At 40.1% G+C, this 24375-nt stretch overlaps 1 protein-coding gene across 1 annotated transcript in view; it reads right to left on the bottom strand.

Annotated features, from left to right (window-relative positions):
- Positions 1-24375, bottom strand: part of LOC126470301 (protein purity of essence) — a 475244-nt gene that overhangs the window by 288822 nt on the left and 162047 nt on the right. Inside the window, exons 18-23 of the mRNA XM_050098072.1 lie at positions 22497-22638; positions 22029-22173; positions 10331-10463; positions 10123-10221; positions 612-825; positions 361-518 (exon numbers count right to left, since the gene is read on the bottom strand). Coding sequence (XP_049954029.1) covers positions 361-518; positions 612-825; positions 10123-10221; positions 10331-10463; positions 22029-22173; positions 22497-22638 — 891 coding nt within the window. The remainder of the gene's footprint in view (positions 1-360; positions 519-611; positions 826-10122; positions 10222-10330; positions 10464-22028; positions 22174-22496; positions 22639-24375) is intronic.

Raw genomic sequence — 24375 nt, 5'->3', positions numbered from 1 at the left:
ATATCAAAAGCCAAGGCCATCAGACAGCTCAGTTTAGCACTTTGACCATTGATGGTGCTGATCATGTCACTGAACAGCACAGTCAGTCTCATTATTACATTCATCAACAATATACAAATTACATACAATACATTAATAAACAGCACAACACAGAAATGCTGCATCAGTATTTGTTGACTCACATGAAGATGACTGTTCAATAACACCCAAAAGAGTGTACTTGGAAGTAAACGATAACCAGCTCCAAATACTGAAATTTAATTGAGTTGTCCTTGTGTTTATCTGACAAAGGTGACAATATAATAGCTGCACTTCACACAATGAGAGATTTGGAATTATAACTGTGATAATGTCACTTACTGTATATGTTTAGTGATAAAAGTCACAAGTGAATTTGTTAAATATTTCAGTGACATATTAAGGCTAGAAGACAGTTCACATGAGAGGGCTGTGACATGATTTCCTAATATTTCCATCATAAAACTCTCAGGAGGGATGATGTCACCACGGTATTTCACCTGCAAAATAAAATGCAAAATTTTAAACAATTATGACAAATGTAAATTAGGGAACTACATAGTGTAATAAGAATGGATAAAATGTATCATTACCCAATCATATTTAACAATGTCTTGTCCCCATTTGTCCAAGAAGCTTATTACTGTGTGAGGTAGAAGACCCAATAGCGTTGCTGAAATTGCAAATGTTTTCACATTTCTGTTTGTGCTAATGAATAACATTTCTCCAATGGTTGAAAGATCCTGTAGGTAAAATCGATCAGTTACAGAGCTCATCATGTGTTCAATCTGATATAAAATGCCTGACCTAAAAAGAGAAAGAAATTACAGACAAATTTTAAAAATTATTAGTGTGCCAAAAATACAAAATACAATTCCATTTTTTTAATCACAAGATATCAACTCTTAAAATAAGGAACACATTCACAACAAGCACAGAAAAATTGTGAAAATGAAGTGTATACATTGTTACAGATTTCTCGTAATATAAGGTACTTCATTTTTTTAATTACTGACAAGTAAGAGTGTTTACTTGCTCACCAACCTTTAAACAAGGACACACGGCTTACAAACACAAAAGACAAAAACTGTTGAACAAAAACAATGAAAAATTTACCATTCCTTTGTTAACACAAAAGACTAAGTTTTAAAGGATACTAATCAATAAATATTTACCTGTATTGTGACTGGAGATGAACCTAACTATTGAAAACACTATGTTGGAATTAAATATCTATTTCATGAAAAGAAGAAAATGTCCACATCAGGGATCTCATATGCTCCAACTATCAGGTAACAGCTTTTTATTTTTTGAATAATCAGTTGCCTGGCAAATAATTGAGTTTCACTCATACCTACACTTTTCAGATTTTAGTAAATGAAATGAGGAGGATGAGAGCTGTTCAAAACTAGTTGAAACACCTTCATCAGCAACAAAAAGACAGGGAAGGAGTCTACTTTTTGCGACAAATTACAGTCCATGTGTCCCTGAACCTTATTGAGGCACGAAAAGGAGTGCATGTATGAATGTATCAGCCATTAAAATTTTAGATGACTTATCCATTGATGCAATGACTCTTGACTGACGATAGAATTCTCTTCAAACATACGTTGAAATCATGACTGCTTGATAGTTCCTACTCCGTACAGGAATTTCTGAATATAATACTGTACTGCACTGAGTGTTATGATTAATTTTAAAGGCAATTGTTTGAACCATCAGCTACTAGAGACAATATTTATGTATTTTAATATGATCCAGTAACGAAATGTCAAATTTATTAACAATACTCTTCAAGACCAACCATACTGACAGCAAAAGACTAGATTTGTAATAATATGGCACATGAAACTTGAAATAAATACATTGGATTATGGTCCTTATTACTCAAAATTAAACACCAGAACTAATATTAAGAGATGGGAGATCTATACTGGAAATTCACATGAAAAAATTGGCAAAAAATGTATCAAAGGATCTCATAGCTTACCAATAGCAACAATAATAAAGTGTGGCACTGATCTCCATTGAGCAAGTCTGTATTTGAGCGAGTCTGTATATAGGAGTTTGACATAACATGTAGGTGTTTCATCCAACTACACAGACGGTACTAAATTATAGAAATATCAGCCGAAAGTTGGAAAGTGTCAGTGAAGAGAGCCATCATTTGCCTAAAATTTAAACAAACAAGTCCTGAACTGTAGCTATTAGAATCTTTCCACTCGTGCAAAACTTACTCCAGATTGAGTAGTAGTGCAAGTGACAGATAATAAGAGTGGAACAGGTCTAGTGGTTCTATTGTATCAAGATATGCTGCCTGCAGCAGCTGGAGACAAATATAAACCCTTGTTTGCATCCTCAGCAAAATATGACTGCCTAACAACTACATCCATCAGGGTGAAAAATAAGCCCTTGATGGAAACAGATTACATAGATAGATATTCTTCTACTGAGCAGCAGTAATTGGGAAAAAGAAACTTCGTTAATTTGTTTTCAAATGTAGTTGTGCTGTCTATTACACATTTTATATCACTAACTAAGTGATTAAAACTTTTGGTGGCAGCACTGTGCACCCCTTCTAGTGCTATAGACAACCTTAATGTGGAATAATGGTCATTTTTCTTCTGGTATTGTAATTATGTATACCACTGTTCCACTTGAACTGTAGTGGGTTACTTGCAACAGAATTCGTGAGTGAATAAATATACTGTGAAGCAGTAGTCAAAATGCCTAATTCCTGAAACAGATGCCTACAAGGTGATTGCTTGTGAGCATGAAATTCTTACTGAATGTTTATGAAATATAAAAACTTACTTTCTCAACAGTAGAACACCCAGAGGGGTCAAAATGACTGGAGCAACATTTCCTTTCACAAAATTTATATATTTGGAATGTATTAACAATATATTGAAAAACAATGTATTTTGCACAATGATTATGATATTTTCCAGCTTTCACCTGTAACACCCATAGTGCTCATACTGAACCCTTTATGATAATACTATAATTTTGTTTATTGGTGTGCCTTACATTTATTTCAGGCACTTCCAGATTTCAACTATTTTACTCTATGCTGCAATAATTAACTTCTGTTCATAATATTGATGTATGAATGGACAACAATAGTGTGTCTTGGGGCCTACCTTTTCGTGTGGAAACCCTGAGTAGAGAGAGATTCTGTGAAATTATGAGATTTATGAGGTTAGAGGAGAAGTCAACACACTCTATATGTTTACAGACTGATAAATTAGCATTGGTTCCAGTAGCCTGAAACAAATTCGTAGAAAACTGCATGTGTTACACAGCCGGATCTGACGTAATGATAGACAAGCAACTCTTCCCGAACAAAACTAACTGTGTGTCCATCCGTACAATTCATGGCTTCAAAGCCTGACAAGTTTGGACAAAAGTACTGGATAAATGTTGATAGCAAGTACCTTCTCAATGGTTTCCCTCATCTCAGTAAGGACAACGCACAATCCAAAGATGAAAGGGTTCCAGATTATGTAGTGATGCATCCTATGGAACCATTTCCATCCAAAGACGGAAATGTCACTATAGTTAATTACTTCACTTCCGTCAAACTCACCAAGAAATTGACATAATAGTCAATCTCCATTGTAGGAACAGTAAGTAGAGCAAGAAGAGAAATACCACATGCTCTTAAGTCTTTGAAGGCCTGTCTGCATTAGGCAACATTCTTAAAATGTGATGGTGTATCAAGGAATGAAAGTAAAAAATGTGCTTTTAATGAGTTCCTTTCATCCTACAACTTCAGAAACTGTAAGTTATTATAACAAGACAAAGTTAGCAGTTGATATTGTAAATACATGGCCAGGCTATATTCAGTCAAGGTCTCCTCAACAAGATAGCCAGTACACCCATTCTACAATACTCTTGATCCAGTAGGAATAAATCCATCTGTAGTATTCAGGGCTGTTACTGGGAAGAAGATCAAAATAAGAAATTTTATTCAGCAACTTGCACAGGAGCTACACACCAAGTGTCTGAAGAGTCACTCACTTTGTGGGACGACAGATTATTATGAAAATAATGGAAATGAAAACTGAGACAAAATAGTACAGAAACATCAAAAAAAGTCACACTCTTAAACTTAGTGAGTGTAATGAAACTATTTCCAAGTTCACTGTTTGTAACAAGATGGTTTGTGGAAAATAGACAAGAAAACTGAATAGACATGTATCAATTGTATGGAAGTATGAATAGCTAAATTACTGTAAACATGAATAATTCAACTTTTCTAAGCATTTAAAACTTCATAAATGCCCCTCACTTGCTTAACTCTTGTTTGAGTTTTACAGGTTCCAGTCCAATTTGATTATTTTTTAACAAATGATGTTATTGAAATGATAATTAAATCAAGACCCTAAGCTGTCAAAAGGCGTCAATATACATCAACGGAGACAGTTGAAAATGTGCCCCCTGACCGAGACACAAACTCGGGATCTCCTGCTTCCATGGCAAACACTATATCCATCTGAGCCACTGAGGGCACAGAGGATAATGCGACTGCAGGGATTTATCCCTTGCATGCTCCCCATGAGACCCACATTCCCAACTTAATGTCCACACACTACATCGTTGTGCCCCTGCCCATTACACTCACTACTCGTGGCAGACAATCTTACCGAGTCCCATATGAGTTCGGGCAATGTGTGTGCTTCCAGCACAGAAGGATGAGGTCAATGGCCGGTTAGCCTTGACTATATTAAGATGGTGTATGTTCTTTTGGACACTGATATTATTTGTCATCTGTTAAATTTCATTTACAATTCTGTATCTTAAAAGGTTACAAATCATGTAAAAACATTAAAATGTAATAATTGCAGACAGTTTGAAATAATAATTCAAAACATTACTGTCACAGAGTGGGGGTCAAAATGACTCCTCTGGGCCTTAGAGGGGACAGGAAAAGGCTGGGCATCCTAGTGTCAAAGATGAATTATCCAGAACATTATTCCATACAACATTATTAAAAGAAAATGTGCAAAGCATGGCAACTTAGTTATTTGCTTGCAATGATATGAAGTGAAAAAGGAGCCGAACTGAGTTGTTTCAGGAGTTAAAAATGTTGTTTTTCCCATTTAAATTTTCACAGTTTCCAATAGAGTTATTATTTCTCACCATGCGTTATATTTATCATCGCTGCAGTACCTTTACATGTGTTGAACTGAACATGTGTCTTTTTGAAGTTGAGAGAGATCATTTGCAAACAACCACTAAATAATAATTTTAAGAACATTATCAACCTTTTATTCAGTTGCTTTATGTATGTGTGGACTGATTACAATACTAGTGTCACCTGCAAAAGAATTACTTCAGTTTCTTGTATATTAGACAGAAGACTGTTGACATATACACTATGGATCAAAAGTATTCTGACACCTGGCTGAAAATGACTTACAAGTTCGTGGCGCACTCCATCAGTAATTCTGGAATTCAATACGGTGTTGACCCACCCTTATCCTTGATGACAGCTTCCACTCTAGCAGGCATACATTCAATAAGGTGCTGGAAGGTTTTTTGGGAAATGGCAACCCATTCTTCACGGAGTGCTGCACTGAGGAGAAGTATTGATGTCTGTTGGTGAGGCCTGGCACAAAGTCGGCGTTCCAAAACATCCCAAAGGTCTTCTATAGGATTGAGGTCAGAACTCTGTGCAGGCCAGTCCATTATAGGGATGTTGTCATGTTGAAAGGTGCAATCACCATCCCTGAATTGCTCTTCAACAGCAGGTAGCAAGAAGGTGCTTAAGCTTTCAATGTAGGCCTCTGCTGTGGTAGTGCCATGCAAAACAACAAGGGGTGCAAGCCCCCTCCATGTAAACCACGACCACACCATAACACCACCACCTCGGAATTTTACTGTTGGCACTACACACACAGGCAGATGATGTTCACTGGGCATTCGCCATTCCCACACCCGGCCAACAGATTGCCACATTGTGTACTGTGATTTTCACTCCACGCAATGTTTTTCCACTTTCAATCGTCCAATGTTTACGCTCCTTACACCAAGTGAAGCGTCGTTTGGCATTTACCGGCGTAATGTGTGGCTTATGAGCAGCCGCTCGATCGTGAAATCCAAGTTTTCTCACTTCCAATCACCTGACCACGTTCGAAGACCATGAGTTCCGCAGATCACCCCATTCTGCTCTCCCACAATGTCTAATTACTACTGAGGTTGCTGGTATGGAGTACCTGGCAGTAGGTGGCAGCACAATGCACCTAATATGAAAACGTATGTTTTTTGAGGTGCCTGTATATTTTTGATTACATAGTGTATAAGACTGAGCCTTGTGGAACTCCTAAAGACAATCTCCTGCAACAGTGGGAAGTGTCAGTGTGGCTGTGCTTTGCGCACTTAAGTTTCCCTGAGCTGGCTTCAGGTGGGCAGAGTCTGTGCATGCCTTTAGCTTCCTGCCCAGCCTCTAGCTGTGCGCTAACAGTTCTTCTATTGCCTACTGCTGTTCCTCCGAGGTCACCATCTTGCTTTAGTGCCTAGTTCTCAATGGTTTGTCCAGATACAAATCATAGTTTGTATGCGAGGATGGAAGTGTTAGACCACTCATGGTTCCGTATCATTCACACTGCTGGAACTTCAGCACATGTTTAGCCTATAGATCACATCTGGGAATTTGAGTAGGATCATCATCTCATTTTCATCTTGGATTTCAGCCAGAGTCAATTCCAGTTAATGCATGAAAATCTTGTTTATGTTGTGGTTCACAACTTTTCTAACACAAAAAGCTGTCTAGTGCTATTAGAAATAAACACACATCCTTAACAGAACCAAAGAAGACAACATTGGAAATATTTTATGAACAATAGGAAAGGAGGGAGTATGTTCAGTTGTGAAGCACAGGCTCAGATCAAGGGCAGGAAAGAAAACTGGCCATGTGCATTTCAAAAGAACCATCTTCATATATGCCTTGATCTATTCAGGAAGATGACAATACTCTGTCGTCTATGGCCCAAAACTAGCTCTCCCCGAATGAAAGACTAGTGTACAAACAACTGCACCACCTCACTTGCATTTTTGATTAGTATGTTGTATGCAGCAAAGTAAAGAACAAAAGTATATTTTTAATACTACAGTAAATAACTCTAATGCCAAAACTAGAGAAGGTAAGGGATTTGATTTCACAGTAGACTATGGATTGTGCGAAGTCAACCAAATCAGAGAGGCTATACCCATTTTGCCAGAGAGAAGGGCTAGGTGTCTGAAATTTTGATGTCCCTCCAGAAACAGTGATTAAGCACATGGATCCCACTGGAAGAAATTAAGCCTGGGAGAGTTACAAGAGCATCAGACTGACTTCACTGTTAAGGAAAGACTTAACAATATCTTAAAATGCGTAACAATACATCCTGGAACATATACAGATTATGATCATGTCCCATTAGTTAAACACGAGAGACTGAAATTTAAACTGCTTAGCCCTAAATTAAACTGAAACATTATTAACATTTCAACAAAATGCAACACAAAGAGGTAGTGAAAAATATCTTGATAATGACCTGCCAGGCGTAAAAGTCTATTACAATACTGGCAAGGGCACTGGGGAAGCCTGGATAATGTCAAAACAATGAAGGGGACAAGAAATAAGAGTGCATGCAGGTGAGATTCGGACTCTGAACATCACAGGCAAGCAGAAAACAAAGCAGAGGGTCACCAATGTGTACACGGAGAAATTAAGAGACAATTTTGTTCAAAAGAGACAAACAGTAAAAAAATGTGTCGAAGTGAAACCATGTCAGGAAACACCCTCTTTGATGACACAATAATCAAGTCTAGATGAACAAGAAGCAGAACACACTGAAAGTCAGTACATAAGTGAGCTTCTAGATGATGGAACTTTTTGATAATAAGCAATTTCAAGACGTAGTTGCAGCCACAGATAACGAAATATGAATTACTGCATGGTGCAACCCTAACCCTCTCCCAGTATTTGGGTGTTCTTCGGAACAACCACTTAAATATACCGAGACTGAGATACAGATTATAAAATGTTTTAAATAGTTTTTTATTTGTTTTAAACTCTGCTACATGGTCTAAATTTCTGTCAAATATAAACAAAATATTGTGGTTTCAGAATAAATGATGTGATTGTGTAATATGTAAGTTGGATTTCAGTCAAGTCATCATTCCAGAGAATGCCTCAATTAACACTTGGAAGATAATAAATTACCAAATTTTTCAAGGATTCAGGTTCCTTGACTCACTTTAAAAAAACAGCATTCAATAAAATATTTTGTGTTACCACTGATAACACCAATAGAGGCTCTACTGTCACTATCAACACAATATTCAGTCAGCAATGAAGCTACGATTGGTGCACTTCCATACAATAATTTTATGACTTTAAAGTGGGCTTGACAGGGAATTGGTTTGTTGAATAACTGAATTTTCATTCGAGCATTATGCCAATTCCAAGAAAACAGACGACACTGGACCAACAAATTCAAGCAGAAGAAATTCCCTGTAAGATCAAAGTTCGTTCATACAGCCAGTAAAAGTCCCAATTGTTGAAGCCATTGCCAAATTGCCCAGGAAACAAAATAGAAGTTATGCATATGGATCTCGAACAAGAATGCACATCTCACAAAAGTGGAGAGAGCAAGGAACATGAAAATAATTCTACAATCATACCTGAATGAGGTAGCTTAATAACAACATTTTAGTGTGCCTGAGTACACCCTCTTCAAAGAATAAAGGAGAAGTGGTTAAAGGCAAATCAACTTAGGACATCATTCTACTCAATGTATTCTTTGAAAGGTGCCCAAAATGCAACTATTCCTTGAAGAACACAAAGTCCAGATGATTCTGCATCCCCTTCAGCAGTCTGACAAGGAAGGGTCTGCAGGTCATTCCACATCCAGCTTCCATATCACCATCAGACGCACATATGTTGGGCAAGGAATTGCTTGTGGTCAAAATATCTGCTCTGTGACTCCACCGTACGCGGGGTGAGTGTTGCTTGCATTTGGCAGTCCCTCTTGAGTTGCAATCTTCCTGCTTCAAACACGTGTACTCCAAATCAGTCACACACAAGTGCTGCCACAGATCCTGCTAACTCGATCTTCCGTCGCTTGCATTAGCGTTGTGAATTCTTCTCGCTTTTGCGCTCTTACAGTTTCCGAGTTTTTTCTTGATCATGCTTTTGGACTCTTCACTTGCCAATTAGGTTGGCTCCCAGGGTTTTTGCTGACACCAAGTGTTGTGGTATGCCGTGCTCATCCTGCGTAATTTTTGTAGATGCTCATTATCTCACTACGCAAGATATAACACAAGCTAAGAGGGCTCCATCTTGTAATAAGGAGGAGGCAGGGTATCACCCCGAACCAATTCCTCTTTCCTCCATAGAGAAGACATCTGTGGTCCCAAAAGTTACTACTGCTGTTATCTATTTTCTTACATGTTTTATCAGCAGGACTGAGAGTTATGCTAGCTGTAGGTAAGTGATGGCCAATCCACCTGTCTTCTGTGAATTTAATTATTTCTGAGTGGGATTTTTCTTATTTCTGTATCCATTAAACAGTTTAAGAGACTGTGCATAAAACGTAAGAGGTGTACATTTAGAAGGCGTAATACAATATTTTTGGAAAACCAGACTTAGCTACATCAAAAAATTTCAGGCTGTTTCTCATATTCAGGAGTCTTTCTATCATTTACAATTTTATAAATACAATTTAGCAAATACTAATGACAGTGCTAAAATCTGTAACTGTGCATACATCTATTGTATAATATTTAATGCATCCCAGATATTGTTTGAAAATTTATTTTTGTCAGGCTATCCCATTAACTGTGGAGGCTGTTATATAAACAATGTGCATATTCAATTTAGACAAGAATGTGAAAAGCAACATACTAAGCATTTATTTAACGTCATTTACATAAACCATAAAAAATTTACAAATTTAAATACGGATTACTACCCTACGTTTACAGGCCCTTTTTGGGGAGTAATTCAATATTGACTAAATTCAATGTTCAAGCATATCTGATTTCAGTAGGACATTAAATTAATCAACATATTTCATAATGATTGCTGTAATATGTGGAGAATTTAGTTTTTACCTCATGCAGGCTAGTACACAGTCCAGAAGCTTAAAAATGTGTGGCAATAACTCTTCAGTATACAGTGCAGCAGCAGTAGCTACAGCAACTGACTCTGGGCTGGAAAAATGATAGATTATATATAAAAATTTTAAAAAATAAAACAATGTGACTAATGTCTTAAGACAAAGTATGCATGTTTGCTCTTCATTTTTAAAAGTCTGTTTACCCTTGTGTGTCTGAATCAGAGTCTTCATTTTCGAGGAAACCATCTTCAACAGTAACATGAAGCCTTGTCATCAAAACATCTAATAAGAACACATCTGTCAATTTTGGCATACTGGACTTGGGAACAAGTTGCTCTATAACAAAAGAAATGCGGCATTAACAGTTTCATATTTCACTTTCTACATAAAAAGATCTCTGACTGTCAATATTTTATTTATTTATTTTTCCAGGTAAAATTAAGGTCACCAGGCCCTGAGTAACATCTGGCAAGGCATTGCACATGTTTTACATTATATTCATTAGGACACACATGCTATAAGAAGTCTTACATTTACTAGTGGATAAGGAATAACTACAAAATAAATTGTGGGAACCTTACTACACACAGTACAAAAAAAAAAGAAAACTTACACATATTTTATATTAATTAATGAAATATAGCTGCAATTAGCGAACAATCTGTTCTACAACTACAATTAGCGTCAAACTGTAACTATAGTAGCAAAATTTATGCAATACATGTCATATGTTTATGAAATAACTTCCCGCAAAGAAAGTTCTCTTAAATGTAAAAAGTAAGTTTCATATTTTCTCCTATTACGACTAGATCTGCCTCACCCAAACATCAGTTTTCATTCGAGCAAAATAATGAGCCATGATTGACAGAAAGATCTTATTCAGGAGCTTACTCGTAACTATACTGTTGTGAGTCTCAGTTTTTTGTGGTGTTCTGACAAAAAAAATGCATTCACAGATTATTTTTCTTTCCAGCAAGAAAAACAGTTCTGAAAAGTCAGATACTGAAATAATATGGCCATGTAAATCAGTGGTTTTGCTTATTTTCTGAAACTATATACCCATCCCTTACAAAAGTGTATCTTGTTCAAAATGGCTGATTGAGTATGAAAGTAAATGTTTCTCTTGTATCCTGGCCAGGCAAGTTTGAAAGCCCACCAGAGCGTATGGAACTCTAGGACAGCTGTTAGACAGCACTGCAACACCTATGGGTGTTGGTGTTGCCGTTGTGATTGTCACCACGAGGACATGCCCGCCTTGCTGGTCTATCAGAATCCACTACTGCCCTTTAAAGCCAGCAGCACAGCATCTCTGCAGTCAGACATGATTTCTATGGACTGCTGCATTGATCTTGTTACGCACTGATGTCTTTGTTCTGAAAGTGGTACGTCTTACATTCTTTACTTGCTGGACATGTTATTCTGCTGTGCCGTTCCCGCTGTTTGCCTTCCTCTCACTGTTGTCCACCTGTTTACTGTCAAGTGACTTGCTGTGATACCCTCAGCCAGTCGGTCTGTTACTACTGGGTCTTGGGTCGTTTCCAGTCTTGTCCAATTCCACTGATCAACATAACAGACGATAAGGTAAAAGGTTAGTGGTGCTCCAGTGGTGGAAAACTCATGCAACTCATGGAACAGCAGCAGCTGCAGCAGTAGTTCCAACAACAGTTCCAACAGCTATTACAACAGCTACAGACATCGTTGCTCTGTCAGGATATTCAGCAGGCTCAGGGTACCTAACCCCTCCAGGCTGTGGTCACTATAAGGTGGAAACCTGCCCACCTGTGCTTTTGCTGCTTAATGATAGCAAAGAGGATTGGGGCATGTATTCACAGTGGTTCAAACATTACTTTGCCACTTTTAGGTTTCCAACAAAACTCTCAAAGAGATGCTTTTCCTTTCTTGGGTTTCCTCAGAGACATTTTTCTTGTTAAAGAAATTGGCTACACTCTAGATTCAAGTTGTGCTCATGTTTGAGGAGATGTGATTGATGCAATCAAATTATTATTAGTAATGATTCCATGCAGTCTGATCACATTTCGAGTTCCATCAATACCACACACAGCTGGGGTAGTGATAATGCTCGTGGGTGAGTGAGTGAGAGAGAGAGAGAGAGAGAGAGAGAGAGAGAGAGAGAGAGAGAGAGAGAATTGTCTTTGCTCACATTAAAAGAAATAAATGTCAATAAAAAGAGGAGGGAACCTATAAAATGCCAATCATTCACTCAATCCCACCCTACTCGCATTGACACACACGATCACTATCTCACAAGCTTTAATACAACAAAGGGGATTAAAAAATAAGTAAAACCACAGAAGAGCGAAAAGAAAAGCACAGGGAAATGTGACTAGCTGACTTCTTACAAAAAAACACATTGGTGAGTCAGTCACCCAGTTAACACATTACGAACATTAGCATAAAATTTTTGGAAACAACAAGTTGAACACACTACAAAATCTTAACACTATAACCACATTCATTTCAACATCATTTAAAATAGAGGGCAGATCTGCCAGTTAATCTGCCGCTGTCCTCTGGACAAAAATAAAACGAAATCTAGTAAAATTTGGTGCACACAGATTGTATGTCACAAGCACCACACATTGGAGGATCCTCTCACTGGAGCAAGAAGCCATGTGGTTGGAAGACTGTGGCCTATGTGAAGACAAGTAAGCAGGGCCTCATCCATCTTTGTGACCGAAAGGAGGTACACCACGGTCGCAGAATGTGGTTTACAACACATAGCTTATTATCAGTCCCTTCCAGTCAGTCTTCTTCCAATCGACACGACTCTGTGCATCAACAGCGAGGTGATAGCATGTAGGAGGATGGCACACTGAAATAACTGAGGATCAGGACACGCCTCCTTGGCTGCGAGATCCACCCTTCTGTTCCCCGCAATATCCATGTGTCCTGGAATGCTGCAGAATGACACCTCCGTCCCCAGACGTTGTAGCTGAAAGAGGGCACCCTGGATTCTGGACTACTTTATCTGCTGGGTGCAAGCATTGTAGAGAGTAAAGTGCACTCATAGAATAGGAACAAACAAGTAATTTAACACACAAAGCATGCCCCATCTGCTCCAGTGCCTGCAAGATTGCATACAGCTCTGCATCAAAGACAGTAAAGTCTCAAGGCAGTTGGGCCTTGAGGACACGATCAGGGAAAAACAACAGAGCAACCAATAGAGTCCCCCCTGTTTTGACCTATCCGTAAAGACAGCTGTAGAGTTGTGATGTTCAGTTAAAATGGCAGAAAACAGAGTATTACAACATTTGCAGGAGTGCTATCTCTCCTGTACTACACTAAATTTTATTTATTTATTTATTTACACGTCAAGTTCTGTAGGACCAAATTGAGGAGCAAAACTCCAAGGCCATGGAACATGTCAGTACATGAAATTACAACATAAAAATAATAACAAATAAAAATAAAATGTTTATGAACCCAAAAAAGTCTATCCATGAGTTTAAGTAAATGCTATCAACAATACAAAAAGAATCAGCTTAATTTTTCAAGGAACTCCTCAACAGAATAGGAGCGATCCATGAGGAAATTCTTCAGTTTCAATTTGAAAGTGCATGGATAACTGCCAAGATTACTGAATTCGAGTCGTAGCTTATTGAAAATGGACGCAGCAGTGTACTGCACACCCTTCTGCACAAGAGTTAAGGAAATTCAATCCAAATGCAGGTTTGATTTCTGCTAAGTATTAACTGAGTGAAAGCTGTTTATTTTTGGGAATAAGCTAATATTATTAACAAGAAATGACAGTAAGGAATACATATATTGATAGGCCAATGTCAAAATACTCAGACTCGTGAACAGGGGTTGGCAAGAGGTTCATGAACTTACACCACTTATTGCCCGAACCGCCCGTTTCTGAGCCAAAAATATCCTTTTAGAATGGGAAGAGTTACCCCAAAATATAATACCATACGACATAAGCGAATGAAAATAAGCAAAGTAGACTAATTTTCGTGTCGAATGCTCACTCACTCCAGACACCAAATAGTAAAAATGGCTGCATTAAGTCTTTGAACAAGATCCTGAATGTGGGCTTTCCACAACAGTTTACTATCTGTCTGAAACACCTAGAAATTTGAACTGTTTAGTTTCACTAATCATATGCCAATTCTGTGAAATTAAAACATCAGGTTTTGTTGAATTGTGTGTTCGAAACTGTAAAAACTGAGTGTTACTGTGATTTAGCGTTAGTTTATTTTCTACAAGCCATGAACTGCACTATTTGAAACCGAGCCAATGTTGCACACAACATCCCTTACTACCAAGCTAGTGTCATCAGCAAACAGAAATATTTTAGAGTTACCCAAATACTAGAGGGCATATCATTTATATAAATAAGGAACAGGAGTGGCTCCAACCATCCATCCCTGCAGCACCTCCCACTTGATTGTACCTCACTCAGACCCCACATCACAGCCATTCTCAACATTGTTAAAAATAACCTTTTGCTGTCTGTTGCTAAAGTAAGAGGTGAACCAATTGTGAGATACTTCCCATATTCCATAATGGTCCAACTTCTGGAGACATGTTTTGTGACCAAGACAATCAAATGCCTTAGTTAAATCAAAAAATATGCCTAGTGTTCAAAACCTTTTGTTTAACCCATCTAGCACTTCACAGAGAAAAGAGAATATAGTATTTTCAGTTGCTAAACAACTTCTAAAGCTGAACTGTACATTTGATAGCAAATCGCGTGATATAAAATGATCAATTATCCTTACATACACAACCTTTTCAATAACTTTAGCAAACAATGTTGGCATAGAAATAGGTCTAAAATTGTCTACATTGTCCCTTCCTCCTTTTTTATAAAGTGGCTTTACTACTGAGTACTGTAATCATTCAGGAAACTGACCATTCCTAAAGGAAAAATTACAAATATGGCTACATACAGGCCTAACATGTGCAGCACAGTACTTTAATATTCTGCTAGGCACTCCATCATATCCATGAGAGTCCTTAGTCTTCAGAGGGAAGTGGTCACTGGAATGAAGGTCATCAGTTGCTTCCCACTGTGCTGCATCAGCAAGGGCTGGAGAGAAGAAAGAGAGGTTGATGGCTGACGATGACCTAGTAGCAGCTGAGAAATGATTGGGACTGCCCACTGCACAATTCCTGAGACACCGTTAAGTTCTCCAAAACTTGACCTATGGAACAAGTATAGTTCAAGGCCCATAATACATTGTGGACATTGAAATCACTCATGAGGAGAAACAGATGGAGGAGTTGTGCAGTAGGGCCTCTGAGTCTATCGCATCTGTGGAGCTAAATACAGGGATCAGATAGTGATCTTCTGACCTACATGAACAGCAGCAGCTACTGCTTGGAGGTCAGTAACCAAGGAGAGAGCAGCAGATTGGTTTGTGTTATTAACAAACACAACAATCCCTCCACTGGCTCTTCCCCCCAGTCAGGTCATCCTATCAGTGGAGGGTATAGCCCTGTCGCATAGGGGCATCAGTGGGTTTGAAACATGTTTTCTGTAAACACAAGCACATGGGGTATGCTTGTGTCAGGAGTTTCAGTTCCTCCACATGAGTCCTGAACCCAATTATGTTCTACTGTAGTATGCAAGCCATTTACCATGGGGGTTGCACTTTCACACTGTCTTTCCACTGGGGTGGGGAGCCCACAACAGGTAGAGATTCAGCCTTGGCGCAAGATGGTTGCCCTGGACAGACTTTGCAATCCATTGCCTCTGAGGTAGAAGCAGCAGAATCATCAAGTTGAATGACGTTGACATGACCTGTTTTCGCCTGTGGTGGAAGTTTCTCATTTGCTTTTTCAGTCTGGGAGGACTTTTTAGGAGCTACCACAGCAGCAGTGGAGGCAAAGCCAGACTTTTTTTTTGACAGACAAACTTTACAGTACTGGGAGCTCAACAATGGTGGCAACTGTGGCTTTATCTGATGTTCTCAGGAGTGCTATGGGCTCCGAAACGAATGCAGCTTGACAAGTGCACTGACAAATGCAGGTACTACTGCTGATACTAGCAAACTCCATTTGTGTAGAAGTGTTGGTTGTCAAAATAGGATTTTTAAGGGTCGAAGCTAAAGATGTAGTGAATGTGGGAGGCTATGTGGCCTTATATATCTTCTTGGCCTCACCATATGGGACGCGTTTCGATGTTTTAATTTCCTTTTTTCTTCCTTTCTTCAATGAAGATCCTGCATTCTCCACTACAGAACGGGTGATCCCTAGAGCAATTTACACACTTTGGAAGAGAGGAGCAACCAACTTCATCATGGGTGGCCTTGTCACATTTGTCACAAGTGGCTCCTTCTTTACATCCTAGAATGGTGTGCCCACTGGCATTTAAATCAGCACATTGGGTTGGGGACATAGGGCCGTATGCTTAGGCGAAGGAAACCTGCCTTGATACACTTTGGGAGTTTTGTGCTATTGAAGGTAAAGATGAATGTGTCAGATTGTACGAGATCCCCATCCGCCCTTTTCAAAATATTTTTCCACATCAACGACTCCTCCTTGAGCCATTTCATCTTTCATTTCCTCCTTGGGAATGTCGACCAGACCTCAACACAACACCTTTGCTGTAATTCAAGGTGTCATGGAGCTCCGTTTCTGTGGCATATTCCCCAAGTCACTTAGCTTTCCGGAAGTTGGTGACATGTTGGAAACTAGCAGTTTCAACCAATAGGGTGCCACTATGCAATCTCTTGACTGATTTCAATGTCCCTGTAATGCTGTCTGAACCTTTCTGAATTTAAAAAGTAAGACCTTCTCAAAGTTGCTCTCCTTACATTTCATGATCAAAAACACATTCTGACCAGTAGCATTCATTCTGTTACTATTGACAGAAGAAATCTGCGAACATCCTGCATCTGGAAGACTGGCTACATGAGCTCACTTGTTAGATTGAGGGTTGGTGCCTACCAGTGGTCCACTCTTTCCGCTCGGTAGATGAAGAGAAAATTTCGAAGGATCCATCTCAGTCCTGCGAGCAGCTAGGGAAATAAAGGTCCACCTAGAACAGAGACCCCCCCAGGCATGCCTAGGTAAACCTAATAAAACTGAGTTGTGTCAGATTCTTTAGAGGTTGCCCACTAGTGACTTTCCATCTCAACAGTCATGCATCTCCTCAGCACGCAGCACACCTTGAGATTGAAGAGCTTTTTATAGAGGTTTTTACAATCCTCACAATCCAGGTGGTCACTGAAGCATGCCCAAAGCTTAAGGTGACAGAGGACTAGCGACACTTACCAGTCCTCAGCTCCAGAGCCCTAGGGTTGGCAAGCTCGTGCCCAGAAAACGAATTCAGAGCCCCTAACAATGTGGGCAATGGATTTGCAAAGGTTGATTCAACATTGAGATTTCACTGTCGTGAAACTGACTTGTAAAACCTCGTATGCAGATTCTTTGATTGACAATTTAGTGATCCAAATACCTCCCCACCCGAAAGTACACACTGCAAATTTGAAAGTGGACAACCCTTCCTTGTATGATATCTTGAAAATTGTGTACGCTTTTGAGATTGCAAATGCCTCATGGCTTGTCCCCAGGTCACAGGATCCAGCTACTGCCTTGGGGGTGGAATTATCTTTAAGTCTTTTACCCAAAGGCAGAGTTGTGATTCTTCACTTTCAGACATGTCAATGGCCTCTGAACAGCCAGTATGCAGCAGGGTCTCCCATTGTGGCCCCGACTGCTTCATGGGACACTCGCATGCAGACTGTCCAGAATGTTGGGTGCACTGCAACCATTGTGTGCGAGACATGGGCATCTCTGAACAGTCCATGATAAAACATTGAGACAGTTAGATCCCAGTCCCCACAAGTGCCAAGAAACTAAGAATGGACTTCAGGTGGCTGTTTCTCATGGTGATCCTTTTGCTACTAAGATGTTTAGCAATCTAACAATTGTGAATCCTTGATAAACCTCCAAATATATGCTCATCAGTGTTCCCCGACTTGGACCTGCCTTCCTGTGCACTGGTTGCATATGGTGACTGTTTGATTCCTCTCCGTGGTCAATTCACGATCATCACGGCCTAAGGATATGCCACACGAACAGTAACACTGTGGTCAATCGTCACTCTGCTGGCACCATTTTTGGTCTGGTTGTCTTGTCACGGTTTGGATTTCCATCACTGATGAGGTTCAGGTCGTCTCTGATATAGTTTCCTTCCAGAAACTCTACGAACTCTGCATTCATGCCTTTTTTCATACCTGGCCTGAGGTGTACCACACATCTACAGACTCATATCTCCTTAACATTAGATGCAGTGCCCCATTTCTAATGAGCTCATCCTATTCCTGTCTCCCTATAGACAGCCATTAAGCAGGCACTCTTTCATCCCCACGAAGCTAGGGTTATTTAACGTGTAAAAACCAATGCTTCGGCCACACTTGTGTAAAGGATCCCAATGGCTCCCTCCGGCTATGTGGAGGTTTTAAATTGGCAATCAATGCGCAGTCGCATGAGGAAATCTAACCAATACCATGCCCACAGGACCACCTCATAAAGTTTGTTGGAGATTAATATTTTTCGAAGATCCTGCTGACTCCTATTTGCATATCACACTGGATGAGGAATGACAACACATTACAGTCATCAACACTCCCTTTAGAATACACAAATATGAGCACTTACCCTTTGAGATCTCTTCCGCACCAGCAATCTTCCAGAGATACCTGGAACAGTTAGTAGGTTCTACCATTGCATGTACCAATTACTTTGACGACTCAATTGTCATGAGCACTTTGTCTCAGAATCACTTGCAGACCCTATGTGCCCTCCCTATTATTTTGCGTAAAGCAGGGCTCAAGTGCAACCTATACAAATGCTGTTTTTTTTTTTTTTTTTCAGGAGCAGGTGGAATGCCTAGAACACTTTCTCAACAAAGAAGGGATCCATCACACAGCTGAAGCATCTGCTGTGCTCAGCGCCCTGCCTTGTGCACTGTTCTCAGATGTCCCCTGGTTTTGGCTGCTGATACTTCCCCTTATGGCACTTTTGCAGTGCTGGCTCATAGGAGTGATAACAGTACTGCACCTGAGTCCCTGAGACCTGCTCAAAAGAGCTACTTCTAGATTGAAAAATATAGCTTTAGTGATTATCTTCGCTATTAAGAAGTTCTATGTTTACCTTTCCAGGACTAAGTTTACATTCATGACAGACCACATATCATTGGTAGCAGTCTTTAGACCCTACTCTCGGTTTCCCGAGTGGACAGCTAAATGGCTCCAGTGTTGGGCACTTTTGCTCAGCTCCTAAAATTACACCAATAAGTATAAGTCTACAGCACAACATGCAGAAGTGGATTCTGTCTCTTACCTGCCCTCAGGAGCAGACCCCGCACTTGACCAATGAGAAATATCCCATTTCCACACTGATGTTGAATGGCAGCATGGCTTGGAAGGATTTCCTATTACACATCCACACTGCTGCAGACACATGCCACAATCCTATCTTCTGGTGTGTCATGCACTATGTGCTCCATGTGTGGCTGACATTTTTTCATGTCTACTGATCCAGAACTCTGGGTCTTGGCTCCCCTCTCACACCACCTGTCAATCATCTCTGATGTTCTCTTGCTTCACACAGCAGTGTATAATTACAATGTTGTCACCCTGCTTACCCTGCACCCTCATATTTTGCGACTCCTCCATCGTGGGCATTGGGGTATGCCACAGATGAAAGCTCTTGCAAGGTGCCATGCCTATTGAGCAGGACTGACAAGAATGTTGAGGCCATAATGTGCAGCTGCTCTGCTTGCACCTGGCACTATGTTGCTCCACCCCAGCCTTTCACCCCAAGGCCCAAGCCCCCACCCTGTCACCCCCTGGGTATGCATTCGTCTGGACTTTGTTGTCTATGTGGCCTTGTCATTGACGTTTATTCTAATTACCCCTATGTGGTCACCATGGTGTCCACCATCACTGATGACACCCTCAATGCACTCATCCAGATTCTAGGAATCAAAGTTCTTGCCAGCACCACTGTGTCTGACAACGGGCCTCAAGTCACAGTGACACCTTCTGAACAGTTTTGTGTCTCCAATGGCATGAAGCTCCCATTTAGACCACCATTTACCTGTCCTCCAATGGAGTAGCAAAGCATATGATGTGAAGACAAACAGCAAATGTTAAAGGTGGTGAGCACTTCCACTGCCAAATCTGTGGTCATGATTTTACTGAGCCCGTACAGGACCACCCTTGTCCACAACCGTAACTAGGCATAACTGTTCCATGAGTGAGTGGAAGCCGTGTACTTTCCCCCATCTCCTGTACCACGAAATAATGGATTCGGCATTCCAGGTGCTTTCTGCTGGGTTCAGCTCTGTGGGCAGGGTAATATGGGGCAAAATGCGAATGGGTGCAGGCCACAGTTGCTGCCACCCATGGGTGATGCCTTGCAACAGTGGACACTCCAAGGGTTTTGGAGAGCCAGCATATCAACCATCTCTGCCTGTGCCTACCAATTGCATCACAGTTGCACAGTTGGTCGGCCCTGGAACGCCTGCCCTTCCTGCTCCCACAGCCGCACAGGTATCAATAGTGCTCCAGAGCACCAGAGGCAGTTCCTGTAGGTGTAGGCATAGAGGTGGTGATTTCAGAGCACACTTCACCCTCTTGTCCATCATCACCCACAACATTGTTGCCCATACCACAGTGCCCCAGCACATTGCCAGATGCCCTGGTTCCTTTCTATAGGCCAGTGGGTTTCTGTGCCAAGACTCCACCCATGCAACAGTTCGCCTTCCCATGCACTGTCCAAAGCACTTCCAGCCCTATGTGCCCATTTCAGGGGGAAGGGATCTAGTATCTTGGCTGGGTGAGCTTGAAGGCCCACCACAGGGTATGAAACTCGACAACAGCCGCTAGACCATGCTGCACCTCTGCGGACACTGGTGTCATTGATGCAAGTGCCACCACCAGAATATGCCCATCTTGCTGGCCTAGGAGCACCTGCAGCTGTCCTTTAAAGCCAGCAGCGCAGCAGCTCTGCAGACAGTCAGGATTTCTATGCACCACTGTACTGCTCTCCCAGCATATCATTGGGTTTACTTGTTAGCCTTTGTACTCTGGTGTGCTGTCTCCATCGTATGTTTTCCTCTCCTTGTTGCCCACTTGTTTACTCTCAGGAGACTTACTGCGAGTCCCTTGGCAGGTCAGGCTCTTTTTACTAGTACTTGAGTCATTCCTGGTCTTGTACTATTCTGGTCACTATACATTCTCTGCGACATTAAAACAGTGACGCCATTTTGGACTGTTAACACATCTAAGAAACAGCATAGTGGAAAAACCATTGAGAAGGCTGACTATCTGAAGAAAATGATAACTAATAACACCATAAGCAATTACTTGGGTACCTGGGCGGAGTTAAAACATGGTACAGTGTAAATTTGGGAAGGTTCCATTTTGTGTGAGTTAGCTGGAGGCACATGTGCGGGCAGATGAGTGAATGTGAAACTAGACACTTATCAGAGACAAAAATCTTCAAAAGGATCTCTGACAAGAAGCAGTGAAATGGTAGAAAAACATAACAAGAAGCATATAGTGAACTGAGAAAGGAATAAATAATGTACAAATAGAAACAGGAATGTAAGAAAAATTATAATGAGCCCAACAAGCATAAACCCAGAAAGATAACGTTTAACAGTGGCCATGGTTTATGGGAAATGAGATACAGAAATGTTAGTGAGAGACTGTAAGGAAAGAAACTAAACAGTATAGGTTAAAATATACGGTTAAATGACAGACTGACTTAACCAAAAACTAGGGAGTGGCAAGATGTAGCAATTGTGTTGAAATGTAAAATTAAAGATGAAATATAGAAGTATATTACGTAAAAGTATATTAGCAAAAAAAAGTTACCAAAACCCACACAAATGATTTTTTTGTGTGAATAACTTACTTGCATTAGTGACTTTGGGTGTAAATCTTGCAATAAATTCTTTCACAAGTGAAATATCCAGTTTTGTTGTAGTCATGTTTACATTTACATTTTGAATAACATCTTCCAAAACTTGACCATTTGCTGTCTGTTTCAGAAGGTATTCCTGGAAATAAAATAAAAATGATGTGGAAGTGGAAATTCAGAAACTATCAAAAACATCATGATCAATACAGATATAAAACTATGTGAAAATTGTCAAGGTTGCTTCTAATGTAGGCCACTAAAGCAATGGCCGTGCCCACACACACAAACTGTCTGCTCTACGCTAGGATCCTTTTATGGTGTAACGCTAACCTCTCAAATAAAAATGATATTAACTTCCTCCCCCCCCCCTCAAATTCCATGCTGAAATTATCATTAACAGCACTATAGTTAAGTCAATGGAAAAAAATGGTTGCTTGTAATAAATTGAGGATTTTATCATACCAGTATCCATGTATTAAAGTTCCGTGCGCTCAAACGTGGTACCCACAACGTATGGTGAAGTCCATGAGAAGCACAACATTTATCTTGTGCTCTAGTTATTCTCTCCATAAATTGTATAGATGGTGGCAGCATCTGAACTATCCTGGAAACAACAGCACTAGGTAAAAAATATTCACCACAAGGGAAACAACAACAATCTCCTTCCCCTACGCGCGCATGCATACAGACAGGCAGGCAGGCAGACAGACAGACAGACAGACAGAGAGAGAGAGAGAGAGAGGGTGGGGGTTGGGGTGGGGGAGTTAATTTCAAATAGACTTATTTTGGAAGGCAATAATAGGCCAAAAGACTTCAAAATGTATTACATTTTCCAAGTACTCGTGCAAAAATGAACACTGTGATCTACTACTGCATGCATATTCTGCAAGCCACATGGTGCATGGTGGGCCTTCTACCACTATTAAGTCATTTTCTTTCCTGTTCCACTAGCAAATAGAACGACGTACAAATGACCATCTATATGCTTCCGTACAAACCCTAACCTCTCGTATCTTGTCTTTGCAATCCATACACAAAATTTGCGTTGACAGCAGCAGAATCATTATACCAATTCTCTAAATTTTCTCAATAGTGTTGTTCAAAAAGAACATCACCTTCCTCCAAGCATCTCCATAATACTTGTGTGTTGTTCAAACCTACGGGGCAGTGCTGTAGAGTACTCCCTGTAAAATAAAACAGGAATTCCAAGCAGAACTGGCAACTTATTTGTTTTAAACTCTTTCAGTTGCTTCTCTGCACCATGTTTAACTATTACTATGCCCTCCATACAGGAGGATCAGAATCGAACAAAGAAGCTTTAATGTAAGAATCAAACAAGTCAGCAGAACATTTTCATTTCTTATGGAATCAACGAAGTACACCTTCCATGACCTAGTGCATGGATTTTAATATTGCTAACCATATTAGACATTCAATATTTCCTATGTAGATTGTTCTTGTGTAGATGCTCCTGCATAGCAGCTATATTCATAAACTGCAATAAAAATAAATACAATGTGTTGTGTGTTACAGTCTTCGGTCCGAAGACTGGTCTGATGCAGCTCTCCATGCTACCCTATCCTACGCAAGCTTCTTCACCTGCAAATAACTGTTGCAACCTACATCCATTTGCACTTGCCTTACTGTATTTATCTCTTGATCTCCCTCTACAATTTTTATCCCCCCCCCCCTCCCCTCCCACCACACTTCCTTCCAATACCAAACTGATGATCCATTGATGTCTCAAAAATGTCCTATCAACTGATCATATATATAATAAAGGGAAACATTCCACGTAGGAAAAATATATCTAAAAACAAAGATGATGTGACTTACCAAATGAAAGTGCTGGCAGGTCGACAGACACACAAACAAACACAAACATACACACAAAATTCAAGCTTTCGCAACAAACTGTTGCCTCATCAGGAAAGAGGGAAGGAGAGGGAAAGACGAAAGGATGTGGGTTTTAAGGGAGAGGGTAAGGAGTCATTCCAATCCCGGGAGCAGAAAGACTTACCTTAGGGGGAAAAAAGGACAGGTATACACTCGCACACACACTCATATCCATCCGCACATACACAGACACAAGCAGACATTTGTAAAGGGTAAAAAGGAGAAGGTCAATACAAAGTGAAACTACTGGCAAAAAGAAAAACAGAAAATAAGACGACAGAAAAGATTTCGAAATGCAACAGTGACAATAACAAACTTAATTGTTGGGTTCATATCATTAATTCATATCATTAATTTGAACCCAACAAATACGTTTGTTATTGTCACTGTTGCATTTCGAAATCTTTTCTGTCGTCTTATTTTCTGTTTTTGTTTTTGCCAGTAG

This window comes from Schistocerca serialis, chromosome 3 (genome assembly GCF_023864345.2).
Source record: "Schistocerca serialis cubense isolate TAMUIC-IGC-003099 chromosome 3, iqSchSeri2.2, whole genome shotgun sequence".
Lineage (NCBI taxonomy): Eukaryota > Metazoa > Arthropoda > Insecta > Orthoptera > Acrididae > Schistocerca > Schistocerca serialis.
Note: the sequence above shows the minus strand (reverse complement) of the source record. Positions and strands in the feature narration are given on the sequence as shown.